The 24,205-nt window shown below is 42.9% G+C and overlaps 1 protein-coding gene and 2 long non-coding RNA genes across 3 annotated transcripts; 2 read left to right on the top strand and 1 right to left on the bottom strand.

Moving 5' to 3' along the window:
- Positions 1-565: 565 nt before the first annotated feature.
- On the bottom strand, positions 566-22,842 carry trarg1a (trafficking regulator of GLUT4 (SLC2A4) 1a). The gene is made up of 3 exons (XM_025898473.1): positions 21,809-22,842; positions 3,503-3,629; positions 566-3,095 (listed from the first exon to the last, which is right to left on the bottom strand). The coding sequence occupies exons 1-3, from the start codon at positions 22,211-22,213 to the stop codon at positions 3,085-3,087; spliced, it is 543 nt and encodes a 180-aa protein (XP_025754258.1). The 5' UTR covers positions 22,214-22,842; the 3' UTR covers positions 566-3,084.
- On the top strand, positions 8,753-9,463 carry LOC109204983 (uncharacterized). The gene is made up of 2 exons (XR_003213903.1): positions 8,753-8,932; positions 9,365-9,463. It is a non-coding gene; the product is annotated as an uncharacterized LOC109204983 (long non-coding RNA).
- Positions 15,436-16,219, top strand: LOC106097979 (uncharacterized). The gene is made up of 2 exons (XR_002056455.2): positions 15,436-15,688; positions 16,121-16,219. It is a non-coding gene; the product is annotated as an uncharacterized LOC106097979 (long non-coding RNA).
- Positions 22,843-24,205: the final 1,363 nt, after the last annotated feature.

Raw genomic sequence — 24,205 nt, 5'->3', positions numbered from 1 at the left:
TCGACTAAGTGCTAGATTCTCTCAGAAGAGTCCTGCTACAGTAACTTCTGGCTAGCAGATTTGCTTATTAGGAGCTAAGGTGTAAAGACAGAAATCTTGTCTTTTTTTTTCTGTGAGCCAAGCAAATATTTAAAAAGCTGTTTAAGCATTTGAAACTAAGCCAGGCCTTTATGTGTGAGTGTGTGTGGTTGAAGAGAGCCATAAGAGCCATATGTTTACCCCCCCACACACAAATTCTCTCCTACTCTACAGTCTGTAACTGTGGTGACCATGATAAATGGTGTTTGTGTTCCCTGCAGTCGAAGTGTGTATGCCTTACGTACAGGGCTTAGATACAATAAAAGCAACAACAGCTGTGCAGTATAGTGCAATCCAGTACAGGACTGCAGACAGCAGCACCAGTGCAGAGTTGAATCAATATCAATATCTTTGTCTGTCAGTCTCAATGAAAACTGAACAATACACAAATATTACATTCACAAATGTGCCACAGTGGATATTTTTTTCTTGTCTGTGGGAAAAGCCTTTTTTATTTCTTTCTTTAGACATTATCATTTTTCGCCAGTGATGAGACTGAAAAACACAGATGTCACGGACGTGCAAGAAGGTTGTTGGTTGATTCAAAAATGTTGTTTCATAGTCTGGCTGCCTAACTTTGGTTGTTGACTGTCTGACCTGTAGTGCCGCCACTAAAATTAAACTTTTAAAGCAAATGCAATGATTATTAGTAGATAAAGTGGAATATGTTTTGGCTTTGACTGTAAATTCTTGCCAAAATGCAATAGTAAAAGTGTCCCCTTCTAAAACAATCATTGAGCAGATAATACCTGAGTTTACAATCAAATACCTGCAATATTAACGATATTCTGTTCATGCTTTAGCCTTAGCAACCAAATTTAGCAAAGCAAATATCTAATTAGCCAGTCACACGGCAAGTCAAGGCATTTAGGTATTTAGGCATGTAGACACGGTCATAATGACCTGCTGAAGATCTACTTGAGCATCAGAACAAGGAAGAAAGGTGATTTTAGCAACTTTGAGAACTCTGAGTTTTTCAGAAAGGGCTGATCTACTCACACAACCGTCTGTACGGATTACAGAGTGGTCCAAAGGCAGTTCCGTAAATTGGGGTCCGACCCATAAAGATAAGTGACGAACATCAACATGTTGGTTGGTGTTTTTATTGGTATAATTATTGTAATATTTACATTTATCTGAAACAACATGCTATCTATAGACTACAGATTGAGAAAGCTGCTTAGCATGGCTGTGGTCAACAACAATTCCTTGTGTACTGGAAGTTACCATGAGAAGGCACAACTTGGACCATGCATCGTAATGTTTATTCCTGACATGCAAAATGTACACCACAGAGATGTGAACTGGCACATACAATATACTGGAAAGGAAACACATTAATACATGGAAATGAAGTGGAAAAGTTTGAGCTGTTTTACTGACATTTGGCTTCTGGTCACCAGTGGTTCCAGATGAAAACTATAGATGTAAGAAAAACAGCAGGGCTGTCGCCTGCACTAAGTAAACAGTAGGGCATCTTTGGATTTTGCTGCTTTCGGATATTTTGCTAAAGTGACTTTTTGTACAACCATGAGCACAAACAAGGACGATGAAAGTTTGTTCACTCGACAGTTTGCAGTTGTGCATCCTTACGCTGATGATGTTGAGGACTTGGTAGTATCACTTTAGCAGCATAGTATAGCTATAGGGTTTCACTTGTTTGAACTGTATGAGCAAGCGAAAAGAATACTGTAACTTATCAAAATAAAAATTATACAAAATGTAAATGAACCCTGCCATCCAAATAACATTATTGCCCCAAATGATCTGAATAATGCAGCATAGCTTTACAGTGATTTTATCTCTGCTCACAGTCTCATATATGTCACTGTAACACTTCTTTTGTGTATCCACAGGCGGATCAATACACTGCATCTCTTTGATAAAATTATGAATACAGACAATTTGTCAGGCTTGAACTTTAAGGAATGCTTTTGTTTTTTGTTTAAATGCTTTTCATTGTTACTAAGTTAAACTTATAGACCTGCTCGTTGTTTAAAAAAAGAAGTTTGTGTCAGCCTGTTTGGCCCATAGCATGCGTACATATTGCATATATATTTTCCTATATAAATACGTTTTATACCAATACAACAAGCTGGAAAAACATTCCGTGAAACAATCGGTGACATTTAACAGTCAGTGTATAACAATGCAAAATAGGGAGCTATGGTGTAGAAAGGCAGCAAACACACACGCACACACATGTAAAATTAATTCTAAGGGAATATGGTGAGGAGAAACAAAACCTGTTTGTGGTAAATAATTAAACGTACACAAAACAGTCTCACATGTGCAAACCTGCTAGTCTCTCAGACTCCTGGAAAAGGTAAGAAACATGGAAATAACAGTCAAAATGAAGGCAGAGATTCGGTGATCTACATTCAGGCATGCACTTGGTCTTGTTTTTTTTTTTTTTTTTCAATGAAAAATTATAATAAATAAAAAGAATTATGTCCCCTGCCCACTTTCACAAACCTTTGAGTTTCCACTGAGCATCCAGGTACTGACAAAGCAGCCACTATGACAGCCTTAGCAAACCCAACACCGCTTGGCATACAAACATTATATAAAATGTACATATACAATGTATATATGTAATTTTTTTCTATCCACATTTCAAATATATTTGTAACTGTATATGCTTTGAATGCAAAAGGTTTGATAAGGAATATATGAGGATTATATGCAGCTGTCCAAAGTTTGGAGACCAAACCCCAAATCCATTTTTCCAAAGTAGCTCCATCTCATACAGAGAAAGTCGCTCTCTCCTCATACACAGATTATTGTCTTTATTGTGAGAAGTCCATGTTCCACACTGGGAAACACACGGGGTTCCTTCTGACCACAAACAAATCTGCATTTTCTTCCTCTTCTGTTTTAACCTGACAGATTTACATCATGATTTTCATTATTTTTGTCAAGCAAATGCTAACCAGATTCTAATACATGCATCTCTGAAGGGTGTTTTTCTTTTGTTTACTTGCTGAAAGATCATCTCTCACGAGTTCATGTGGAAACTGTAAAAAAAAGGGAAAGAGAAGAAGTATGTCACTCACTTATGATTGTAGCAAAAGTAAGTGTAACACACACACATCACGTCATTCTTTCTGTCTGTAAACAAGATCGCTTGAAAAGTTTTGGATTCTGATTTCACTAAAACTTTGTGGGAGTGTACAGGAGGCTTATCTTCAAGGTCAACTTAATGATTTATTGGTTAAAAATTTACAAAAAGCCTTATAACCTAGAAACTATTATTGCTACAAGTGTGGGGTGTGTTGTCAACTTATAGAAAGTACCTTATAAGAATGTAAAATGTCTCACATTTGACGTCACTTCAATCTAAATCTCAGTGCAGCACACTGGACACCACCATGATAACATCACTGTCCTCAAAAATGTGTCCTGCTCGATTCATCTAATGTACCTGAAACTGAGACGTAGACTATGATGATGACCACGCCCATGACAATGGAGACGATACTGAGCAGACGAGCCAGTTTACCCAGCCTCCTGGCCCCGTCTATATCCCCTGCCTGGAGACTGTTTCTGGACTGGGGACACACAAAAGCAGAAAAACTATTAAACAAATATAATTTATTAGGTAGCAGAACAAGCAGCGCATTTTTAGGAAGACCTGTTGAACCAGCCAAACCAAGGTTACACTTAGGGTGGAGATTTTAATCTACATATTTATGAATTCCTGGATAAAGATGGAAACAGTGAAGTAGCAGGAACCCTATAAAGTATTATTTGTAATTAGTCCAGTTCTTCTTCTTTTTCTTTATTTTTCCAGTTTGTGTAGGAAAAACCATGAGACCAAGCAGCATGAAGACTTAGTGAGTTGTCTTATATTTCCCCCGACACCACCCAAAAACCTGAGTTACTGCACCCGCACACATTAGTTCGGCAGCATCAGACGGTAATCTGTAGAATGACTTCGGACACCAAGAAGAAGTAGAAGTCAGCTGAGACATGCTCTGGGTGGTGGGGAAAAGTTACTAGATGACTGGTGTTTTGTGTATATTCTGGGCAGAGGAGACAGGACAAGGAGACTTTGTGGTTGAATGAGAAAGTACAAGAAAACATTCAAAGGTTAGTGAAGAAACAGTGGGATAGTCAGGAAGATGAATAAAGTAGACAGGAGTACTGGAGGCTAATAACATAAAAAAGAGAGGTGGCAAAGGAAAGCATTATGAGGTCAGGCAGGGGTCTCTGTGGACTCTGTGGAGCCTGGAGAGGTGGAGGTATGCTCTGGAGAGAAAAGGAATGAAAGCCAATAGAAGCAAAACAGAATACATGTGTATGAATGAGAGAGCGACAGGTCGAAAGATTAACATGTAAGGAGCATCAAAAGTCAAAGGGAAGGTTTAAAAGATGGTAGTGAGACCTGCTGGGACATGTGGTCTGGAGATGGTGGCACTGACAAAGACACCATGATGGACAGGGTTAGAAATGATTACATCAGAGGGACATCTCATAGTGTTTTGGAAACAATGTTAGAGGCAAAGATGAGATGGTTTTGACATGTGCAGAGAAGGGATAGTGGCTTTACTGGACAAATGATGAAGTTCCTGGGAGGAGGAAAATACTGAAGCAGCTCTCCAAGAGTTACACTTTAAAATATTTATCATATAGTTAATCAATACTTATTTTAAAAAGAAATTGATAAACATACAGCGCAGTAATGTTGACTTGTGCAATGCAGAGAGTAATTTATTTCAACTGTAAACGGTCAAATTTCATGCCGGCAGATTGGGACTGATGGAAGAATGTGACTTGCAGAGCCAATTGGATGGAGTCGGTGAGTGCAGCAGCATGAAGGGGTTGTATATCATTTTAATGCTGAACGTATATTGCTTTGCTTGTACACTGCAGATACGGAGACAGGGTGATTCATGCGGATGGGAATCCTCAGCCTTCTGCATTGCTTTACGTGAGTCACCGCAAAGATCAAATCTCCCATCACTGATGTCTCAGGCTTTTCACTGGATTGGCTATTTGGTGTTTTTATTTTGTAATAGGGAGTCCACATAAAGGAACACTTCACAGTATTGCAGCATGTACATGCACACATCAAAAAAAATCCTATGATGCTGTTTTTCATTTATTCAGTCATATAACAAAATTTCATCATGTGTGTTTTGGCTGTAGTTTACATATTTACTCTATAACTGAACAAATTTCACTTGAGCGCTAGATAAACAACCTGATCAACCTGAATGCAGATGGAGTATAAATACTTCAGCAGGTGCAGGTGATGACTCTCTCTGATACAACAGAAATTGGACCTTTCACCAAAACTTGTCTGGTATCAGATGAAAGAAAGTGCTGCCCTACTGTCCTAAGACTAAACTACATATAAGCTCTACGCAGGTTGGAGTTACAGATATGACAATATGAAAAGTTAAAAAACAAAAACAACACAAAGCAATTCATCAGTTTGACAGTTACTAAACTATCACATTCCTCAAAAGATCTTTCCCCATTTTACATATGAAAGTTTAAATGCTTTAAATATAAACTGCATTGTGTGTATGAAAGTGTTAATAAAATAAATATCATTAACACTGATTGAAATTAAAAGCATTTTAATCAGATTGTAAAAGTAAAAGTTGATTTCCTGGTAGAAGAAGGATCATGACTGAGTCCATGTGTGACTGCAGCAATGAAACCTGTTTAGCAGCGATTGAGAACTTCATGCTTCATAAGAGAATTTCAGGAAGTAATACACTATTCTTAATTTTACATTACCCTCACGATTTAGTTTTAAATCGTGCTAGGGTGTCTCTGTTTTCTTGCTTCATTCAGTCACTGAATACTGAAGAAATAGTGTCGGGGGTTAGGCGGGGACTGCCTCAAATTCAGATTGAATTACAGAGTATTTCCCCTGATTACTAACTTGTTACTCCATCCTCTCACTCCTGTGAGATGCTCTGCCTCCAGGCTGTCTGGTAGTAAGATACTACTGTGCACTAGTGCACGTGGGTTTGGGACAGTGCAACCTTAGGGTAGAGTGGAAACCTACTTTTAAATATGGCACTCATCTCTTCTTTTAATGTGCCTGATGTTTGGGAAATAATAACAACAACCGAGCTTATGATATACTTTCAAAGCAGAATGTCTTCACGATCTTGCATGATAAAGGATTTCAGCTGCCCAGTAAATAATGAACTCAATATTAAGAAGATGAGGACGTGGTACTAGGCATGGGTGAAATATGAATGTTTTGGATTATTAAAGATGCAGGAAAAAGAGGAGAAATAAATTAAATACACAGCGGTTAACAAATTTATTAGGTCAACACAGCTGCTCTAAGTTAACAGCTCTGGTAATTCTTAAAATCATGGGTTTTTTTTGTTGTAAATGCAAAGATGAAATACACTGACAGTAGTTTTTTGAGATCTTCCTGAGAAAGGCTCATGGCTGCTTTTAAGGAGGACCTTGGGACCATGTGACGAAAAATGTACATTCTTCAAAATTTTACATTGAAAAATATTCTTCTTACCCCTTCAGGTTTGAACCCTTAAATAATTGCAAATAAATGGAGAATTTATTGAACCTTCTGACATTTAAAAAAAGATGAAAAATGCAATAATTTGCAACAAACAAACAAAAAAACAGTCAGATTTAGCAAATATGATAGCTACACCTGGCAAAGAATTATTTCTTAAAAGTCTATTATCCAAGATATTTATATTTTTTAGGAAAGAAAAAAAAATCACACTGAAAATGCTGAAGTCTCAAAAAAACTGTATGTATCAAATGTAATACACTAGTCGTTATGGGGTTAAATTACTGACTGATTTGCTCACACAGTTTATCGCAGCTTCACAAACGCCTCCCAACTTTTTATTCTGAAAGACTCAAACCCAACTTTTGAAAGATGCTGCATCACAATTAAAACAAAGACATTTCAATAAAATGCAATTGCCTTAAAACAATCACCTAATGTCATGTGCTCCTATATACTGCATGGTAAGAAACGTAATCACAAAAACTATTTAACTGGAGGATTATTTTTAGGACTTATTCAGATTTGATCAAATGTAAATGTCTACTACATGTAATGTCTCCTCCCACAATCCCAGCTCATGACAGTAAAACAAAAACAGGCCTTTTTTTTACTCACACTCACTCACAGGGACACACTCCATCTTCTTGCTCTGAGGACTGCAATGTGAAGCTATGGTGCAAAGTCCCGCTGGAGCCTGTATTGATCTTTTCTCATAGAGAAAAGCAGCATCAGCACCTTAAATCAATGGAAGTCCCTTTCAGAAAACACAGCCTATTTGGCCAGCTTGGAGAGAAACCATCAATGGAGAATGGAGGTGATTTAAAAAGATGATATTTTACTTGCATAATGATAATAAGAAAGTAAAAAGAAACAAAGGAAGGCAATGTCAGCACTCTCATTTGGACCTAGTCTTGTTTGATGTTACCTTTGAGACCTGCAAGAGGTTTTCATTTGTGTTCGTGAATATCTGTGTGTAGTGAAAGGGAGGCACCCTTTGCTTCACTGAATCACGCCTGTATTGATTCACAGCATGACTACGGGTCATATTTGTTTTCAGAATGGGAAATTCTACCCTAATTGTAGTGTTCATTGTGCTACCTTTGTACACACACACACGCACACTCATTCTCTCTAATGTGTTCAAATGTTCAGCAGACAAGTGTGGGTGGTAGTAAGTCAGTAAGTGCTTCTTTTCTCACTTGCCATTAATAATGGAGAACCAACAGCAGCTATGGTGGAACGCAGAAGTGTACAGTGAGAGGATGTTTTCTTCTATGTCGATTTTCGTGTTTATACATTATATCTTTCAAAACTTTTAGATTATATTCATTTCATTGCTTAAATTTTTTATCTTTAAACTGTACTTAACTTTTTTTTTAGTTCAAAGATGACAATCATTTATAATTTGGTAGTGACAGACATTTTTAATCCCCAATTGAATTTGTACAAGGGTTTTGCAGTTTTTTTTGGTATGTTAAGTTAAATCACATTGGTCCAGTCAGGGATAAGGAACATCCCAGTCTCGGAAGTGGCTAGCAAGGCTTTTAGACTTTTTTACAGAAAATTTCCATTAAAATTTCAAACCACCCATGCGACCAAATGATCAAACCTTACACAGCTATGACAGCACACTACCTATTCTAGCTATAAAATGCATTGTAGCTGATGGTTACAGACAATTTTACTTGTATTTATATATTCGCTTGTGAATTCAAACAAACTAACAGAGTGCTAATGCTTTAAAAGACTAGACCATCACAGTGTATACCTTTATCCATTGGCAGATCATTCATAACTGAACCACTGCCAGGCATATTTAAATAACTCAGAGTCAGGTTTCATTGTTTAGTTCATAGCACAGTGCACTATAATCGGGATAATGTATGCTATTATTAGCATTCTGTTTGTTAAACCAAACACAGTTTATCGATATACTATACAACTACAAAAACAAAACAAAAATGGGTTATTCTTACCAAAACAGGGCAAACACTAAGAAACGCTTTCACCAGAGGTGAGATTTCTAAAGCTAAGAGTTGTCTAGTTACACCGCTGTCATTATCTAATGTGATGCAAATCACACAATGAAAAGTAAGTTTAGGATCTGTTACTTAGCAACTGGAAAACACAGCTTAAGCTGGTGCAAATGCCATTGTAGAAAAGCCTGTGTTAGGGTGAACTACATTACCCAGCAGCCTCTGGGCAGTGATGGGATTCATGGGATTTCGGAGCTGGATGGTGTTCGTTCGTTCCTGGGCTGGCGATTGAGGAGAGAGCTGCGGGGAAGGGAAGCAAATAGCCCATCCTGTATTTGTTGGGGATGGTGTGCGTCAATTAAAAGTGAGTTAATGTTCCATGCTCAAGAAGTTTACCCTGCTACTTGTGTGTATTGGGTTTAGTGGCCGTTAGCATATGTGCTAGTTAGCGATAGCTATTACAGCCCAGTTATTTGATTGTTTTGGGCTTGTTCTTGCTCTGTTTGGTCCACCTGCCAATTGATGTGAATTTGTACACTGTAACAGCGCTGCATTACGTAGTGGTTAAGTAGGGGGCTGACTGTTTACTAGGTGCATCATCATAAGTGGGTCATCTCTTGTGTTGGAGTGCCCTCTTGTGGCGCCTTTTGGGTAGTGCCTCAGTAAATGTGAAACCGTAAGTGATATCAAACTGATTTGTGGTGGAGGGATTTGTTACCAGTTTTCTTAATCTTTGATCCGTATTCATGCCTGTTCTATTATTGTTCTGTTTCCTATGCCCTGTTCTTAATCATAGAAACCACACCATATCACCCCTCCACATCCTCCTACTGTATGCCATACCTTCCTGTACCATCCATCTGACCGCCAATAAACTCCACCTGTGGTAATCTAATCCCTGGATGTCAGCCTCTCCTTCTGACCGAGGATAGTTACTATTGCAGCACACCCCAGCATTAAACTGACGTACACCATTCTGTACAAAGTGGTCCTTCGAGCCGGATGTGCTGCACCTGCATGACATGGCTGCCTCCAGAGATCAGGATGATGCACAGAGTCCCCGTCCTAGCAGGAGCCATCGAATCCCTGGACATCTGGAGGACTATGAGTTGTCCTACCGTACCCGTGGGCCAAGGCTGTCACCCAATCTAACAGAGGAGGTTATGATGGCACCGTCAAACTCCCACTACACAAGGAGGCCGGATGTGGAAGAGATAAGATGGCGAAGAATGGAGGATTGTCTGATTAATATCCAGCATCAGATGCGATCTCTGCAAGTGACTGTAGCAGAGTCCCGTGACCTTAACAAACGGGTGCAGCGACTAGAGCAGCTCACCCCTCCAGTGCCAAAGGGGCCATTAATGGAGGTGGAACCAATGGCTTCAGCTGTCTCTACACCAAATCCTACGGAGAGGGAGCCCAAATCGATTCAGGAGGGGGAGAGAATTACAGAGCCCGTCCTTGTGATGTCAGCTCCTTTAGCCCTACTCCCTGGCACTTCCACTGCACCCGTTGGGCCACCCACAGAGCTCTCTATGGAAAGATCAGCGTCTGCTCCGAGATTCACTTCACCATGTCCTGACTATCTTCTCACACCAGTGCATCCAGCAACTCCTGCTCCACCTGCTGTAGCCAGCACTGCAGCTCCACCAGCAATACAGATGTCTGGGCCTCCTGTGCCATCGCAGACACCTCAACCAGACCCTCCCTTAGTGGCCCAGCCGGCCACTATGCAACCTTCTACTGCAAAGGAGGACGTCACTCGGGGTTTCCAGCCATGGATCCCCCCACTTCGCCCTCTGCCTCAACAGCCTCGATATGCTTCATTCCAACCTGTGCTAGCTGCACAGGGACTTAGACCTCCACCAGGTATGTTCCCAGCAGTAAACCACACGAGTTCAGAACCCAGTATGTTGGAAATGGTGATTGCATCCTCCTATGGCCTCCCTAAACCTAAGCTCACTGTTTTCAGTTCTGGGAAGGAGAGTGACTTTGCCTTACTGAAGAAAGGACTGGATAGTGTTCTTGGGCCTCACAAGCACTTGTCCGAGGATTACAAGTATCAGATCTTGCTAGATCACTTGAAGTTCCCAAGTGCATTCCAAGTGGCTAAACGCTACATCCATGACCCAACTCCATATACTAGTGCAATGAGGGCTCTTGAGCAGAAGTACGGCCAGCCAAGACAACTGGTACAGAGTGAACTCAGCGCCATCCTGTGCACACCACACATAAAACCAGGTGACTCACAAGCCTTTGAAGCTTTCTCCCTGTCAGTTGCCAGTCTAGTGGGGATGCTTACCACGATGGACGGGGTGGCAGAGAGTGAACTCCACTGTGGATCCCACGTAGACCGATTACTCACCAAACTCCCTCTGAGTTATCGGGATAACTTTGCAGAGTACTGCCTTAACCGAGGGATCCTGCGGCCCGGATCAAATCGCACTTATACCCTCTATGATCTAGCCGAGTGGTTGGAGCGCAAGACCCAAGCAATGCAGGTCTCCCGACGGGCCACGGAGCTGTATGCCTCAGAGAAGCCCTGGTTGGAGGGGAAAGTCAGTAGGCACTTGGAAACAAAACCCAAACCCAAGTTGGCCTCTGTGTATTATGGACCTGAAACCACGGCCACCAAACCACCTGCTTTGGCCCATCCAGGTCCGAAGAATGTTGCAATGCAGAAGAAAAGAGAACGTTTCAAGCCTTACTGCCCTTTCTGTGAAGGGACAGAGCATTACTTGAGTGGATGTAATGAGTTCTCCCGGCTGGATGTGGCTGCGGTTGTGGACTGGATCAGAGACAAGAATAAATGTTGGAGGTGTGGCAGGAACCATTCTGCTGACAACTGCACGCTCAAGAAACCCTGCAGCACCTGTGGTGAGCAACACCTCCTTGTATTACATGGCCTTGCCAAGGCTAAAGAGCAGAACCCCAGTATCCTGACCATGTGCACAGCATCCAGTGTCATCTATGTTGACCATTCCAGTCACTCTGGGAGAGTGATGTTGAAGGTGGTAAGAGTTCAACTCCACAATGGGAAAAAAACCATGGACACCTATGCTGTGCTGGATGATGGTTCAGAGAGAACCATAATATTGCCTGCTGCTGTAAAGTTCCTCGGCCTAGCCCCAACAGACGAGACTCTGGCCCTCCGAACCATCAGGCAGGATGTCCTGCAGCTGCATGGGGGAAGCCTATCATTGGAGGTGTCCACTAAAGCTAAGCCGAAGGTGAGGCATCAAATACTAAATGCATTCACAGCAGAACAACTGGCTCTGGCAGAGCAATCTTGCCCGGTGGAAACACTCAAAAGGAAGTACAGTCACCTGCAACGACTTCCCCTCACAGGTTTCAGCAAGGTGAAACCTATGATCCTGATTGGATCAGATCACCCGCACCTTATCACTCCGGTATGCCCAGTGATTCGTGGACCACCTGGAGGGCCAGTAGCAGTCTGCACGGAGCTGGGGTGGGCGCTGCAGGGACCTGCCAAGAGTCTTCCACATCCAGCGGCTGGACAGGCATGCTTGCACTCATCATTCATCCCACAGACATCAGAGCTCTCCAAGGATGTTGAGAGGCTATGGCAGCTTGACGTCCTCCCTTTTAGGAATGAAAAGGAGGTTACCAGGTCCAAGGAGGACCAGCAGGCAATCGACATTCTTGAATCCAGGACAGTCCGAGTACAGGTAGAGGGAGTCCACCGATATGCTACTCCCTTGCTGCGCCGCGCAGGGTTTCCTCAGGTGAAGGCACCTGAAGGGGCTGTCATGGCTCTTCTGAGAGCCAATGAGCGTCGGCTACGCAAGGACCCCAGCAGAGCACAGACATACAACGAAGAGATCAAAAAGCTGGAGAAGGCAGGCTATGTGGTAAAGCTGACTCCGGAGGAGGTGCATGGTTCCACTGAATCCTGGTACATTCCACACCATCTTGTGCATCACAACAACAAAGCCCGCCTAGTCTTCAACTGCTCCTTCCTGTACCAGCAAACTGCCCTTAATGACCTCCTGCTGCCAGGCCCCACGCTTAGCCCCTCACTCCTTGGTGTGTTAATCCGATTCCGCCAGCATGCTGTGGCCATAAGCGGTGACATAAAGGCCATGTTTCATCAGGTGCGCCTGCTTCCCGAAGATCAGCCTCTACTTCGCTTTCTGTGGAGGGATGGACAGCAGGAGCGCCCACCTGATGTGTATGAATGGCGAGTGTTACCATTTGGTACAACCTGCAGCCCCTGCTGTGCCACTTACGCTTTACAGCGGCATGTGCGAGACCACCGTGAGGGGAATGAGGAGGTGTATGAGTCTGTCCATACAGCTTTTTATGTCGACAATTGTCTGCAGTCTCTTCCGACTCCCTGCCAGGCTAAACAGCTACTGGACCAAATGAGACAGCTACTGGCCAGGGGAGGATTTGAGATACGGCAGTGGGCTAGTAATGTGCCAGAGGTGGTGTCCCACCTGCCTACTGCGGCCCGTTCTGACAGCTGTGAGCTCTGGCTGACCTTTAACCAAGCTGATCCACAAGAGTCGATGCTTGGGTTACGTTGGCATTGCCCCACCGATACCTTGGGGTACAAGCATCGCCCAGTCTCCTACGCAACACCAACTCTTCGCAATGTGTACAAGGTGCTTGCCAGCCAGTATGACCCTCTAGGGTTTATCATTCCCTATACCACTAGAGGGAAGATTCTTGTACAATCGATGTGGCAGAAGGAGATGGGCTGGGATGAACCTATCACTGGTGTCCTTCGTGCCACCTGGGCAGAATGGGAAAAGGAGCTGCCGTACCTGCAGAACATTACCTTACCGAGGTGTTATGTGCCACCTGCTACAGACTCTCCGAGTTGCACGTTTGAGCTGCACGTGTTCTGTGATGCCTCCGAGAAAGCGTATGGATCGGTAGCTTATCTGAGGACCACAGATTGCCACGGACATGCCAGCACTTCATTCCTGTTGGCCAGATCCCGAGTCGCTCCTCGGAAGAGATTGTCCATGCCTCGGCTCGAGCTCAGTGCTGCTCTCACTGGCGCGCAGCTTGCCAAGACTCTCCAAACTGAACTTACCATACCCCTGCAGAATACCATCTTGTGGACTGACTCTACTACCGTGCTGAGTTGGTTGCAGTCAGATTCCTGCCGGTACAAGGTCTTTGTCGGGACTCGAATTGCTGAAATCCAGGAGCTCACCAGTTCTCATCAGTGGAGGTATGTCACGTCAGCAGAAAACCCGGCTGATGACATCACCAGGGGGAAGGAACTCTGTAGTCTTTCGGCAGACAGCCGTTGGGCTCAGGGCCCCGAGTTCTTGCAACAAAGTTCGGCACACTGGCCCTCCCAACCTACTGGTAGGGCTGAGACTACAGATGAGCTGCGCAAGGGGAGGTTATGTGGGCTGGTCACAGTGGCCCAGACTCCTACTCCAGACCCTGGAAACTTCACATCTTGGGAGGAGCTTGTGGAAGCTACTTACTATGCGCGCCACGGGGCGGCTTCTCCTCCAATGACCGCCATTGATCGTGTGGAGGCCGAGATAGCCATTTTGAAGTCAGCTCAGTGTGACAGTTTTCCGGAGGAGGTGGTAGCTCTGATGAAGGGACGGACTCTGGCCCTGAATAGTCGACTTTGTTCGCTCTGCCCTGAGTATGATCAGGTTACTGGCCTGATAAGGGTTGGAGGACGCCTGAGACGTGCCGAAGGTCTGGACTCAGACACCATACACCCTATTGTGCTACCTCCCGAACACCCGGTAACTAAGCTCCTTGTCCAACACTTTGACACGATTCTGTTGCACCCTGGTCCAGAGCGCGTCTTTGCAGAGATACGGCGCGCTTATTGGATCATTAGAGGGCGACAAGTAATCCGGAGACATCAAAGACAATGTGCAGAGTGCCAGAAATGGCGGGGGAGGCCTGCTTCCACCAAAATGGCTGATTTGCCGGCAGCGAGACTCCGGATCCACAAACCTGCTTTCTGGTCAACGGGAGTTGATTGCTTCGGTCCCTACACCATCAAGATAGGCCGGAGGCATGAGAAGCGCTGGGGCATAATCTTTAAGTGCCTAACCACCCGATGTGTACACCTGGATTTGCTGCCAAGCCTGGACTCAGACGCTTTCCTCATGGCTGTGCGAAGATTTGTCTCTCGACGGGGTACCCCATTCGAGATATGGTCAGATCAGGGCACTAATTTCCGAGGGGGTGCTCGAGAGTTACAGGAAGCTTTCTCTATGATGACGCCCATTCTTCAGGCACAGCTAGCAAAGCAGAGGATAGCCTTTCATTGTAATCCACCGCATGCCCCCCACTTTGGGGGAGCATGGGAACGGGAGATAAGGTCGGTTAAGGGGGCACTCCAGGTCATCCTGAAGAATCAGATTGTGACGGAAGAAGTCCTCTGCACGGCTCTCCTTGAAGTAGAAGGGATCCTTAATGCGAAACCTCTTGGTTACGCATCCTCGGATATTGCTGATCCTGACCCCATTACACCAAATCTCCTGCTTATGGGGCGGCGGGACGCTTCACTGCCGCAGGTGATTTACGGACCAGGGCATTTTATCACCAGTCGAAGATGGAAACAAAGCCAGGTAATTGCTGACCACTTCTGGAGCCAGTTCATTCGGAGGTACCTCCCAGGTCTTCAGCTCAGACAGAAATGGCGTGATCTGACACCCGACCTCGCTGTAGGTCAGGTTGTCATGATCGTGGACTCGCAACTGCCCCGGGCCATGTGGCCAGTTGGGAAGATTTCAAAGGTGTTTCCCGGAGCAGATGGTGTAGTGCGTTCGGCGGAGGTGCAAGTAAAGGATCATACTTACATACGACCAGTTGTTAAGTTGGTCACCCTGCCTCAGATGCCAGGGGAAGAGACCTCCGCATAGTACAACACAGACTTTTTGTAATGATGTGTATTTGTTGCACAAATACAGGGGCGGCTGTAGAAAAGCCTGTGTTAGGGTGAACTACATTACCCAGCAGCCTCTGGGCAGTGATGGGATTCATGGGATTTCGGAGCTGGATGGTGTTCGTTCGTTCCTGGGCTGGCGATTGAGGAGAGAGCTGCGGGGAAGGGAAGCAAATAGCCCATCCTGTATTTGTTGGGGATGGTGTGCGTCAATTAAAAGTGAGTTAATGTTCCATGCTCAAGAAGTTTACCCTGCTACTTGTGTGTATTGGGTTTAGTGGCCGTTAGCATATGTGCTAGTTAGCGATAGCTATTACAGCCCAGTTATTTGATTGTTTTGGGCTTGTTCTTGCTCTGTTTGGTCCACCTGCCAATTGATGTGAATTTGTACACTGTAACAGCGCTGCATTACGTAGTGGTTAAGTAGGGGGCTGACTGTTTACTAGGTGCATCATCATAAGTGGGTCATCTCTTGTGTTGGAGTGCCCTCTTGTGGCGCCTTTTGGGTAGTGCCTCAGTAAATGTGAAACCGTAAGTGATATCAAACTGATTTGTGGTGGAGGGATTTGTTACCAGTTTTCTTAATCTTTGATCCGTATTCATGCCTGTTCTATTATTGTTCTGTTTCCTATGCCCTGTTCTTAATCATAGAAACCACACCATATCACCCCTCCACATCCTCCTACTGTATGCCATACCTTCCTGTACCATCCATCTGACCGCCAATAAACTCCACCTGTGGTAATCTAATCCCTGGATGTCAGCCTCTCCTTCTGACCGAGGATAGTTACTATTGCAGCACACCCCAGCATTAAACTGACGTACACCATTCTGTACAGCCATTATTATAATTTTTTTTTTGCAGGTAGTTAATATCAAATTAATGTGCTGAAGCGATTTCTGTTGCATTTGTCCAGTTTTAAAAAGTAGTTTACATATAAAAAATTAATATACAATACTGTGGAAAAGTCTTGAGATACCCCTCAGTTTTATATTTTGCTAGTAAAATGTGGAATAGGTGCAATGTTTTACTGAAACATTTGTAAGCCCACATACAAATACGGTATATAAGGAAAAAACAGAGTTCCATTGAAAATATTTGGATGTTGGCTGCCTTTTATTCCATTGTCTGTCAATATGATCCCACACTGCTTCAGTAATGTTGCAGTCGGGGCTCTGGGGGAGGCCAGTCCATGACTGACAGAGTTCCAATGTGTGTTTTTCTATCCAGGTATAATTTTACTGCACTGGTGGTGTTTGCGATCATTGTCATGCTGAAAAATGAAGCTATTACCAATCAGGTGATTTGCAGATGGTATTGCATTAGGTATCAAAATCTGATGGCACTTCTCTGCATTTACAATTGTATCAATTAAGCACCTTGAGGCAACTGTTGTTGTCATTTATATAAATAAAGTTAAATCTAATCAATTTTGTCAAGATTTCCAACACCACTGGCTGAAGTGCAGCTCCAAACCATGACAGAGCCTGCGCCACTATCGTATCTCTCTCCTGACCTCTTTTGTACATACTGATTTCACATTTGGATTAATCACTCCACTCAACTGTTGCCACTGACTTTCCAGTCCAGTTTTTGTGTAATTTGGCCTTTTCTCCCAGTTTCCCTTCATTAAGAATGCCTTCTTGCCAGAAAAAGATGGTCCCATCCACTAAGACCATCTCGTGAGTCTTCAGTGAACATCTGGCATCTGAGATCAACTGGAGGGCCAGATGCATCTCTCAGGTTCTGTCAGGCTGGATTTTTTCCCCTATTAAGGAAATGAAATTCGGGTAACTTTCATCTTCTGAAGATTCTTATTCTTTTGTCCTCCACTTCAAAACACAATTTATGTGTTTTGTAGCAGGCTGCTAGTAACAAAGTGCCTGAAGATACAGTTCTTTGCGTAGAGACAAGACTGGTTCATTCCTTAACTTATCATGTCTTTTTATGTTTAAATGAGTCATAGGTCAGTGTTAAGTGGCCTAACAAAAAACATTCCTCTGAATATGGTGAGGTAGACGCACTGGAATGAAAATGAATGAAGCTAAAGAAACTTCTGGACCTTCTGGAAGGCTGGAGAGCTATCACACGAGAAAGTCTTGGTCTTTGGAGGCAAAATAAAAAGAAAAGAGGGGTGGCTCGAGATTTCTGCACAATATTGTAAATAAAATGTTTTGCTTTGATACAAAACAAGCGAAGTTGCGTTAATTTTTAATATTAAATCCTTGAGTAGTGGGATTTGAAGATTTTAAAAGCTCCTATATTATCAAAAAAGCCACTCATATAGCTATGGATGATCACATTGTAGCATTCATTGATTTCAAATGATAAATGAGCTGTAGCACACGGGCTTTTCCTTTCTCTCTGTAACACTCTGATGAGCTCACATAAGAGTAAGAACAGTGTAAAATGCTCTCTGATGGTGACTGCAGCACTTGACTGCTAATAAGATCTCATTTACCTAGACGCACACACACGCACACACAAACAGAGCCATCCCTCCAGTGCAGCATTGTGAGACCATATTTTACAGGCAAATCTGCAGCGCATGCAGTAATGCTCTGCAGTTTGGGCATTCCCATTACTGGGATAGGCTAGTGCGCACTGTAAAAACCTATTACCCCAACCTCTCCAGTACCCATAATTGACTGCGTATCTTCCGCGTTTGCCAGCCGCAAGCCTTTCCCACCAAGCATCTGTCAGAGATCTTTGGCGGCAGCCAGCTGGAAGTTGGCTTTTATGTGTTCCTGCTGCTGAAAGTAGTGGGAGATGATGATGGATGTAACTTGTTCCTGTTGTTAGCAATGCACCATCTACAGTGTGGAAAGATGCTGACTCTTTTACAAGGTTAAATGGGACCAACACAGATGGATATTTTTACCTGTTTAAGGGATTAAAAGATGGATATACATCTTATTTAATGTTTGCACTGTCTACATACACAGAAATGTGTATTTGCTCAAATTCTGTGATATAGTTTATGTTCTGCATAATAGCAGAATCTACTGAAGTCTGCATCTACAGTTAGACACTCAGTTTTGTGTGAAACAGGCTGGAATACTGGAATACTGTGTCAAAGCTTTGTTGCTTGAATCTGCTGCTAAAAACAACTGTATTTCTGAAGAACTAAAGCAATGAGCTAAAATAGGCTTAAATGCCACTTAGAGCTACGGGACAGTGCCAGGGATGCTGCTGGTTATCACTCTGATCACATTACACAGCCATTTTTGAGCCATTGCTTAGCTACAAATGTTGATTGCGTACTATACTTATAGAAAAAAAGCTATATGGTTTACATTAGGATTTAATTTAATACACAGTACACAGCACAGTTAATGTTACATAATAGGACGACTGTTAAGCACAAACCCTCTTGGCATGAAATGAAGTCTGAATCCAGGTCACTGGAAGTTAAAGGCTCATCAATAATGCAACCGACCACCTACTGTGGCATTTCATATCAGGCTACCCCTTAAGATACTCTTTTTTGATCTTTCTGTCTTTCTGTGAATGAATTTCTAAAGTCTGTTCAGTTTCCTTTGAAACCTCCCCATTGATACCATTTTAAAAACTGCTCTTTTTTTATTTGACTTTCCAGCAATATCCATTTCACAGTGGATGATGAGTAGAGAATATTGGCACTTAGCACTAATCTTGCACTCCAAAGCTGTATTGTGTGGTATCAACCACATTACTTTTGATTCATTTTCTCACAAGCGAGCGTTGTACACCTCTGTTTTTCCTGTTCTGACTCACTCGCACTTATCTGACTGTGCTATCTGATTCAGCTTCTTTCTAATCAAGTGATAGGAACTACTTTACGGCCATTTGCTGTCTCTCTCACGCCCATCTGCCCTTGTAGCGAATGATGTTTTGATCTTCTTTGGGAGGCCCATATTCCCTTTCCTTACCCCCCAGGAAAGAGAGAGGATGTTGATCGCTGCTACTGAGCTGGCTAACTGCTGCAATCTGCCCTCTGCAGAGAAACTAAATTGACTTCTCTCGCCTTCTATTGAGTTAGTGGCCAGCTCCAGTTTCTTCCTCCTTCACTTTTCTTTCTTCTGCCCTCTGCCAAAACCTCCCTCTGCCACACTTTCTCTCTCTCTCTCTCACACACACACACACGTACACACACACCCTCTCTCTCAATGCCATTAGCCAGCAACTGACTTGTGAATGTCAGTGGGTTCGTGATGATGGCTCAGGGAAGTACAGGCTGTCTTGTGGATACCGTCTGATATTCCCCTTGGTGTGTAGTGCCCGCAGGAGTGATATTACAGAACTAATGGCTTACTGCATTGCCTCTGCCTTGTTTCTCTGTAGATCTGAGAATTGGCTACTGGGCAGTGTCAGAAGTAAAGTGCGCTGAAAAACACAAATGGCTGGAAACTAAGGAGCCGTCAGTCACCAGGAGTTAAAATCGTGACTCCTTATCTCCTAATCGTGAATCGTTATGGCTAACAGCGCACTTTGCTCAGCTCTGTTGAGGCTGTTACAGGGCTTGAAGAGCCTATATACACACGATTTGTAGTTTACAAGCCTGTTTTCTTACTTTAGATGTTTTACTGTAAATGTGGAAAAGAATAAAATATAGCAACTGTGCTGAATTCTCCATTGCTGATTGGTGCTGATTGCTCATTGAAGACTATTGTAATTTAGGCCGGAATTTGATATGGTTTCAACATATTGGTAGACAAGAAGATATATATACATAAAATTTTTGGCCTTCACACTATGTTCGTTTATGTATTACTTTATTTCAAAAGTTGTGTGTGTATAATGCATGAAGGCAAATTTACATACGTGATTTAAATATACCAAGCTTTTTGATATGGTCACTTTTTACTATTGTTTTCAGCCTTGCTGTAAAACACTTACTGGTGCTAAAGTGGAGGAAATGTCACCATTAATAGGATGTAGACTTCATGTAAAGTGTCAGAGTTGATTAGTTTGCATGGTGACCCCCCCCCCCCAAAAAAAAAAAACCCATGTGAATTAACCTAACTAACACAATAGAAATACATTTTTACTTTAGTCAGGGTGATTCCCGGGTTTGTGGAGTTAAAGCTCTGGTTCTGCTGGCGGTTTCTTCCTGTTCAAAGGACATTTTTCCTTCCCACTGTCACCAAGTACATGGTTGTTTGATTGTTGTGTCTCTACCGTACCATGATGGTGATATTCAGAGCACATAAGAAAGGTTGTTGGTATAATGGAAAGGAAAAATACTGAGGTTATTTATTCACTTCCCATTTGACAAACTAGATAGCAAACAACCATGAAGACACTTCCTGATCTCACACTGCTGCTGGTGTCCTCAATAGCGTAAACAGTGGACTTGTTGCTGATTGCCAGACAAATTATGTGAATGATGCCATTTTTAAATAAACACGAGCATCTTTCTTTGCATTATGCTCTAAAGCACTTTTATAAGCTCATATGTGCAGCACACGCTGGTACTGATGTATCTTTGAGAGATATAGGCATAGTATTGTGTAAAAGACAATACTAAAAAAACAGGGCCTCAAACAACAGCTCCACCATCTTCGCTCCAGACCTCACTGCAGAGGGAGACAGCAGGAAAGTGCATCCTCAGCATCACAGATCAGTTACATGTGCTGCGTTTTGGAATGCGGCCCATACAAAGACCACATGGTCTATCAGCAAAAAACACAACATTTTATTTACAGTTCTGTAATGCTATACCTATATCTGACTGAAGTAAAGTAAAGTAAGTAGTGTCTTAGCTGCACCCTTAAATTTCCTGTGAAGGGATACATCAAGTATCAGCCCCTCTGAAGCAGACCATCTGGCAGCTGAGTGGAAGCAGCCAGCGTGAGATCATTTAAAGCTTCAGCAATGGTGAAAGATGATGAGGCAGTGAGTGTTCTGTGTGTATATGTCGGCTTTACACATACATTTGCACTTCTGTTCTTTATATATATTCAAAAATTATAAACCTTTAAGTGTAAAAGTGTCAGAAACTGTCTTTTAAATTGTCATCTGAGCTCTGCTAAATGGTCTTTCTGTCTAAAATTAATAGTCGGATGACCATTCACCCAAACGCAAATGTGGTTCTTAGTTAGGGATAATAGCCATACTTTAAAAAAAAAAAAAAAAAAAAAAGCTTCCTTCATATATCAAAAGGCTGTAAAGGTAAGGGGCATTCTCAAATATAAAGTGAGCTGCAAGAAGCAGTGATGGAACCTCAAGAACTCAATTCAGTCCTCTTTTGTTCCAAGATCTTAATTTACTTAGCCTAATACCACTGACCCATCATGTGCACCAGCAATAACATATTTAGGGTTTTAACACTTTTGATGAGGCAACAAGATGCTCACCATGATGGAGTACACCAGTGCCACGATGCTGATGGGCCAAACGGGGCACAAGCAGGAGATGATGACCAGGATGAGGTAATCCCGGGGCTTCGGGGTCTCCTGGACTGCGTTCCCGGTGGAGGAGCGGCTCAGACTCGCCTTGGAAGGGGAGAGAGGGGCGGAGGCGGCCAGCTGCCCGATGGAGCCCGATCTCACGGAGACGCTGTGGCCGTTCTCCTCGGCTTCCAGACCCTTGTCGCTGCCCACGTTGACCGTGAAGGAGGTGGACATTTTCATCTGGTTTCCTCCAGGCTCAGTGGTCACTGCAAGTAGTTTCTCAGTTTCCTGGAAGTCTGGCGGCGGAGCGCCACCTCCGCCCTCACCCAAACTGGATCTCTGGAAGTTGGCATCCGTGTTGATCGCCATGTTCACCTCTCAGTTAGAAAGATATATATATATATATATTTATAAATTTTGAAAAAATAAATATCTGTTAAAAATGTCTTAAGATTGATTACAAAACAATGACGGCATCCCGCAACTAGTCAAATTTTAGTTTTTACAACAAATCTCTAAAGCTGGGATCAACTTTGATAACGACGAAGCTGACACGCCGAGGTGCGGCAAATTAGATTATCTGAAAGGCGGAGAGATTTGATGGAAAAACTTCCTAAAAGCAACGAATAAAATCAGATGAAATCAGCCTGATTTCGGTAAACATCATTTTCCTCCTTCGATCACTTGTCTTCTGTTCACACCCGACACTTGAGTCATTTCAAAAGGAGCTCACAGCACAAACCGTCCCTCCTCTTTGACACATCCAGATCAGTGAGAGGAGCTTCTGTCACCCATCCAGATCTAGATCCAGTCCCACCACTTGAGCCTGTGTTTGTCTGTTCATGCAATAGTAGCTTCAAGGGTTTCCTTGTCCTTTCATAAGAAAGAAAGATCAAGGTGAGACGTGATTTTCGAAGCAGACCCCCCCAAAATCAGACACTTTCTCCTCCTCTGTCTCCAGGAACACAGCCACTGCACTCAACTTGGGACCAGTGTCATGTTATCGCATTTAAACTGGGCACTTCCGGCGACGATGCACAAAATAAAACTAGCGCGTTCTCAACAAAAAGCCAGTAAGGGAAAATAAACGAGTTCGTCCTAACTGGTTGTACTGGCATCATGTAGGTTATTTTTTTACTACGTGAGTAACCGACAAAAGACGTTTTTTTTCTTTTGTTTTTTGCACACACAGTACTGTGCAAAAAGTCTTGAGCCACCCCCTAAGACTTTCATTAGCCCATATATCTGTGGGAAAAATAGAAAATAGGTGCAGCGATTTACTGAAACGTGCAAACATAAATGAAAGAACAGTATATAAGGAAAAAAATATAGTTTACACTATCTTAATGAGAATGAAAGTCAATAGTTGAATCCTGGATGGCTTTTGTTCTTTTCTAGGTGGAGGCAAAAATTCATGATTGATAGTGTGTGTGTTATAAGGTCCATGCTTTGAATGCATTGGTAGTGTGTTTGTGATCACTGCCATGCTGAGAAATAAAGCTGTCATCAATCACACGCTTAGATAGTATTGCATGTTGAATCAAAAGAATACCAATTCTGACAAGATCACCAACGCCACTGGTCAAAATCCAACCCCCAAACCATCACACTGCCTCCACCGTGTTTTAAATGGCTGTTCACATTCACTGTTGTACCTCTCTCATTAAAAGAGAGGCCCTGAAGGGCCAGATGCATCTCTCAGGTCCTATGTTGGATGTTTGCTGGATTTTTTCCTACTTTGTAACAATTTGTGTGTTTTTGTGAGCATTTGCTAGTAACACATTGCCTAAAGATAAAATTAAATATGGGTTCTTTGATAAGATGTCTGGTAAGTGTCAACACTGATTCATCGGTTGAGTTTGAATGACTCATGGTCCGCGTTAAGTGACTTAACAAACAAGCAAGAGCATTTAAAAAAAAAAAGGCTCAGGACTTTTGCACAGATCTGTGTAACTCATGCATGGGCATGACCCCAAACTCCAAATAGCTTATAGTGAATGAAATTCCGTGGACACATGCCTTTATCAAGTTACTGCAATATGAGTATAAAAAATAAGAGACAACAACTTTTTTGGATAGGTTAGCTACACAGTATGAAGCAGCCTACGCTCTAAAATAAAATAAAATAAATACAAAGTTGACATTCAATCACAGAGCCTAGTCCATAACAAAGTGACAGAAAATCTCAGAAATCATGCCTTCATGTACTTCTCCTATAATGTGACTTTCGCAGCGTTTTACTTTGCCTAAATGATCGCTGTACTTCCGCCGTGTAACTAGCTCTCTGTGGCTAACTTGGCGCATCCCACTGTTGAAAGCGGGCGAAGCAGGGCTGTCGAGCCCCCTCCCTTCTTCCTCCTT

This window comes from Oreochromis niloticus, linkage group LG14, assembly GCF_001858045.2.
Source record: "Oreochromis niloticus isolate F11D_XX linkage group LG14, O_niloticus_UMD_NMBU, whole genome shotgun sequence".
NCBI classification, from domain to species: domain Eukaryota; kingdom Metazoa; phylum Chordata; class Actinopteri; order Cichliformes; family Cichlidae; genus Oreochromis; species Oreochromis niloticus.
The sequence above is the reverse complement of the archived record's forward strand: the minus strand, read 5'-3'. Positions and strand labels throughout refer to the sequence as shown.

Excerpts from the sequence above, each read along its gene's own strand:
- trarg1a (XM_025898473.1), bottom strand. The coding sequence starts at position 22,213 with ATGGCGATCAACACGGATGCCAACTTCCAGAGATCCAGTTTGGGTGAG. Across the intron at positions 3,630-21,808 it reads CACTGGTGTACTCCATCATG|TCCAGAAACAGTCTCCAGGC; the intron begins GTGAGCATCTTG and ends GTGTGTCCCCAG.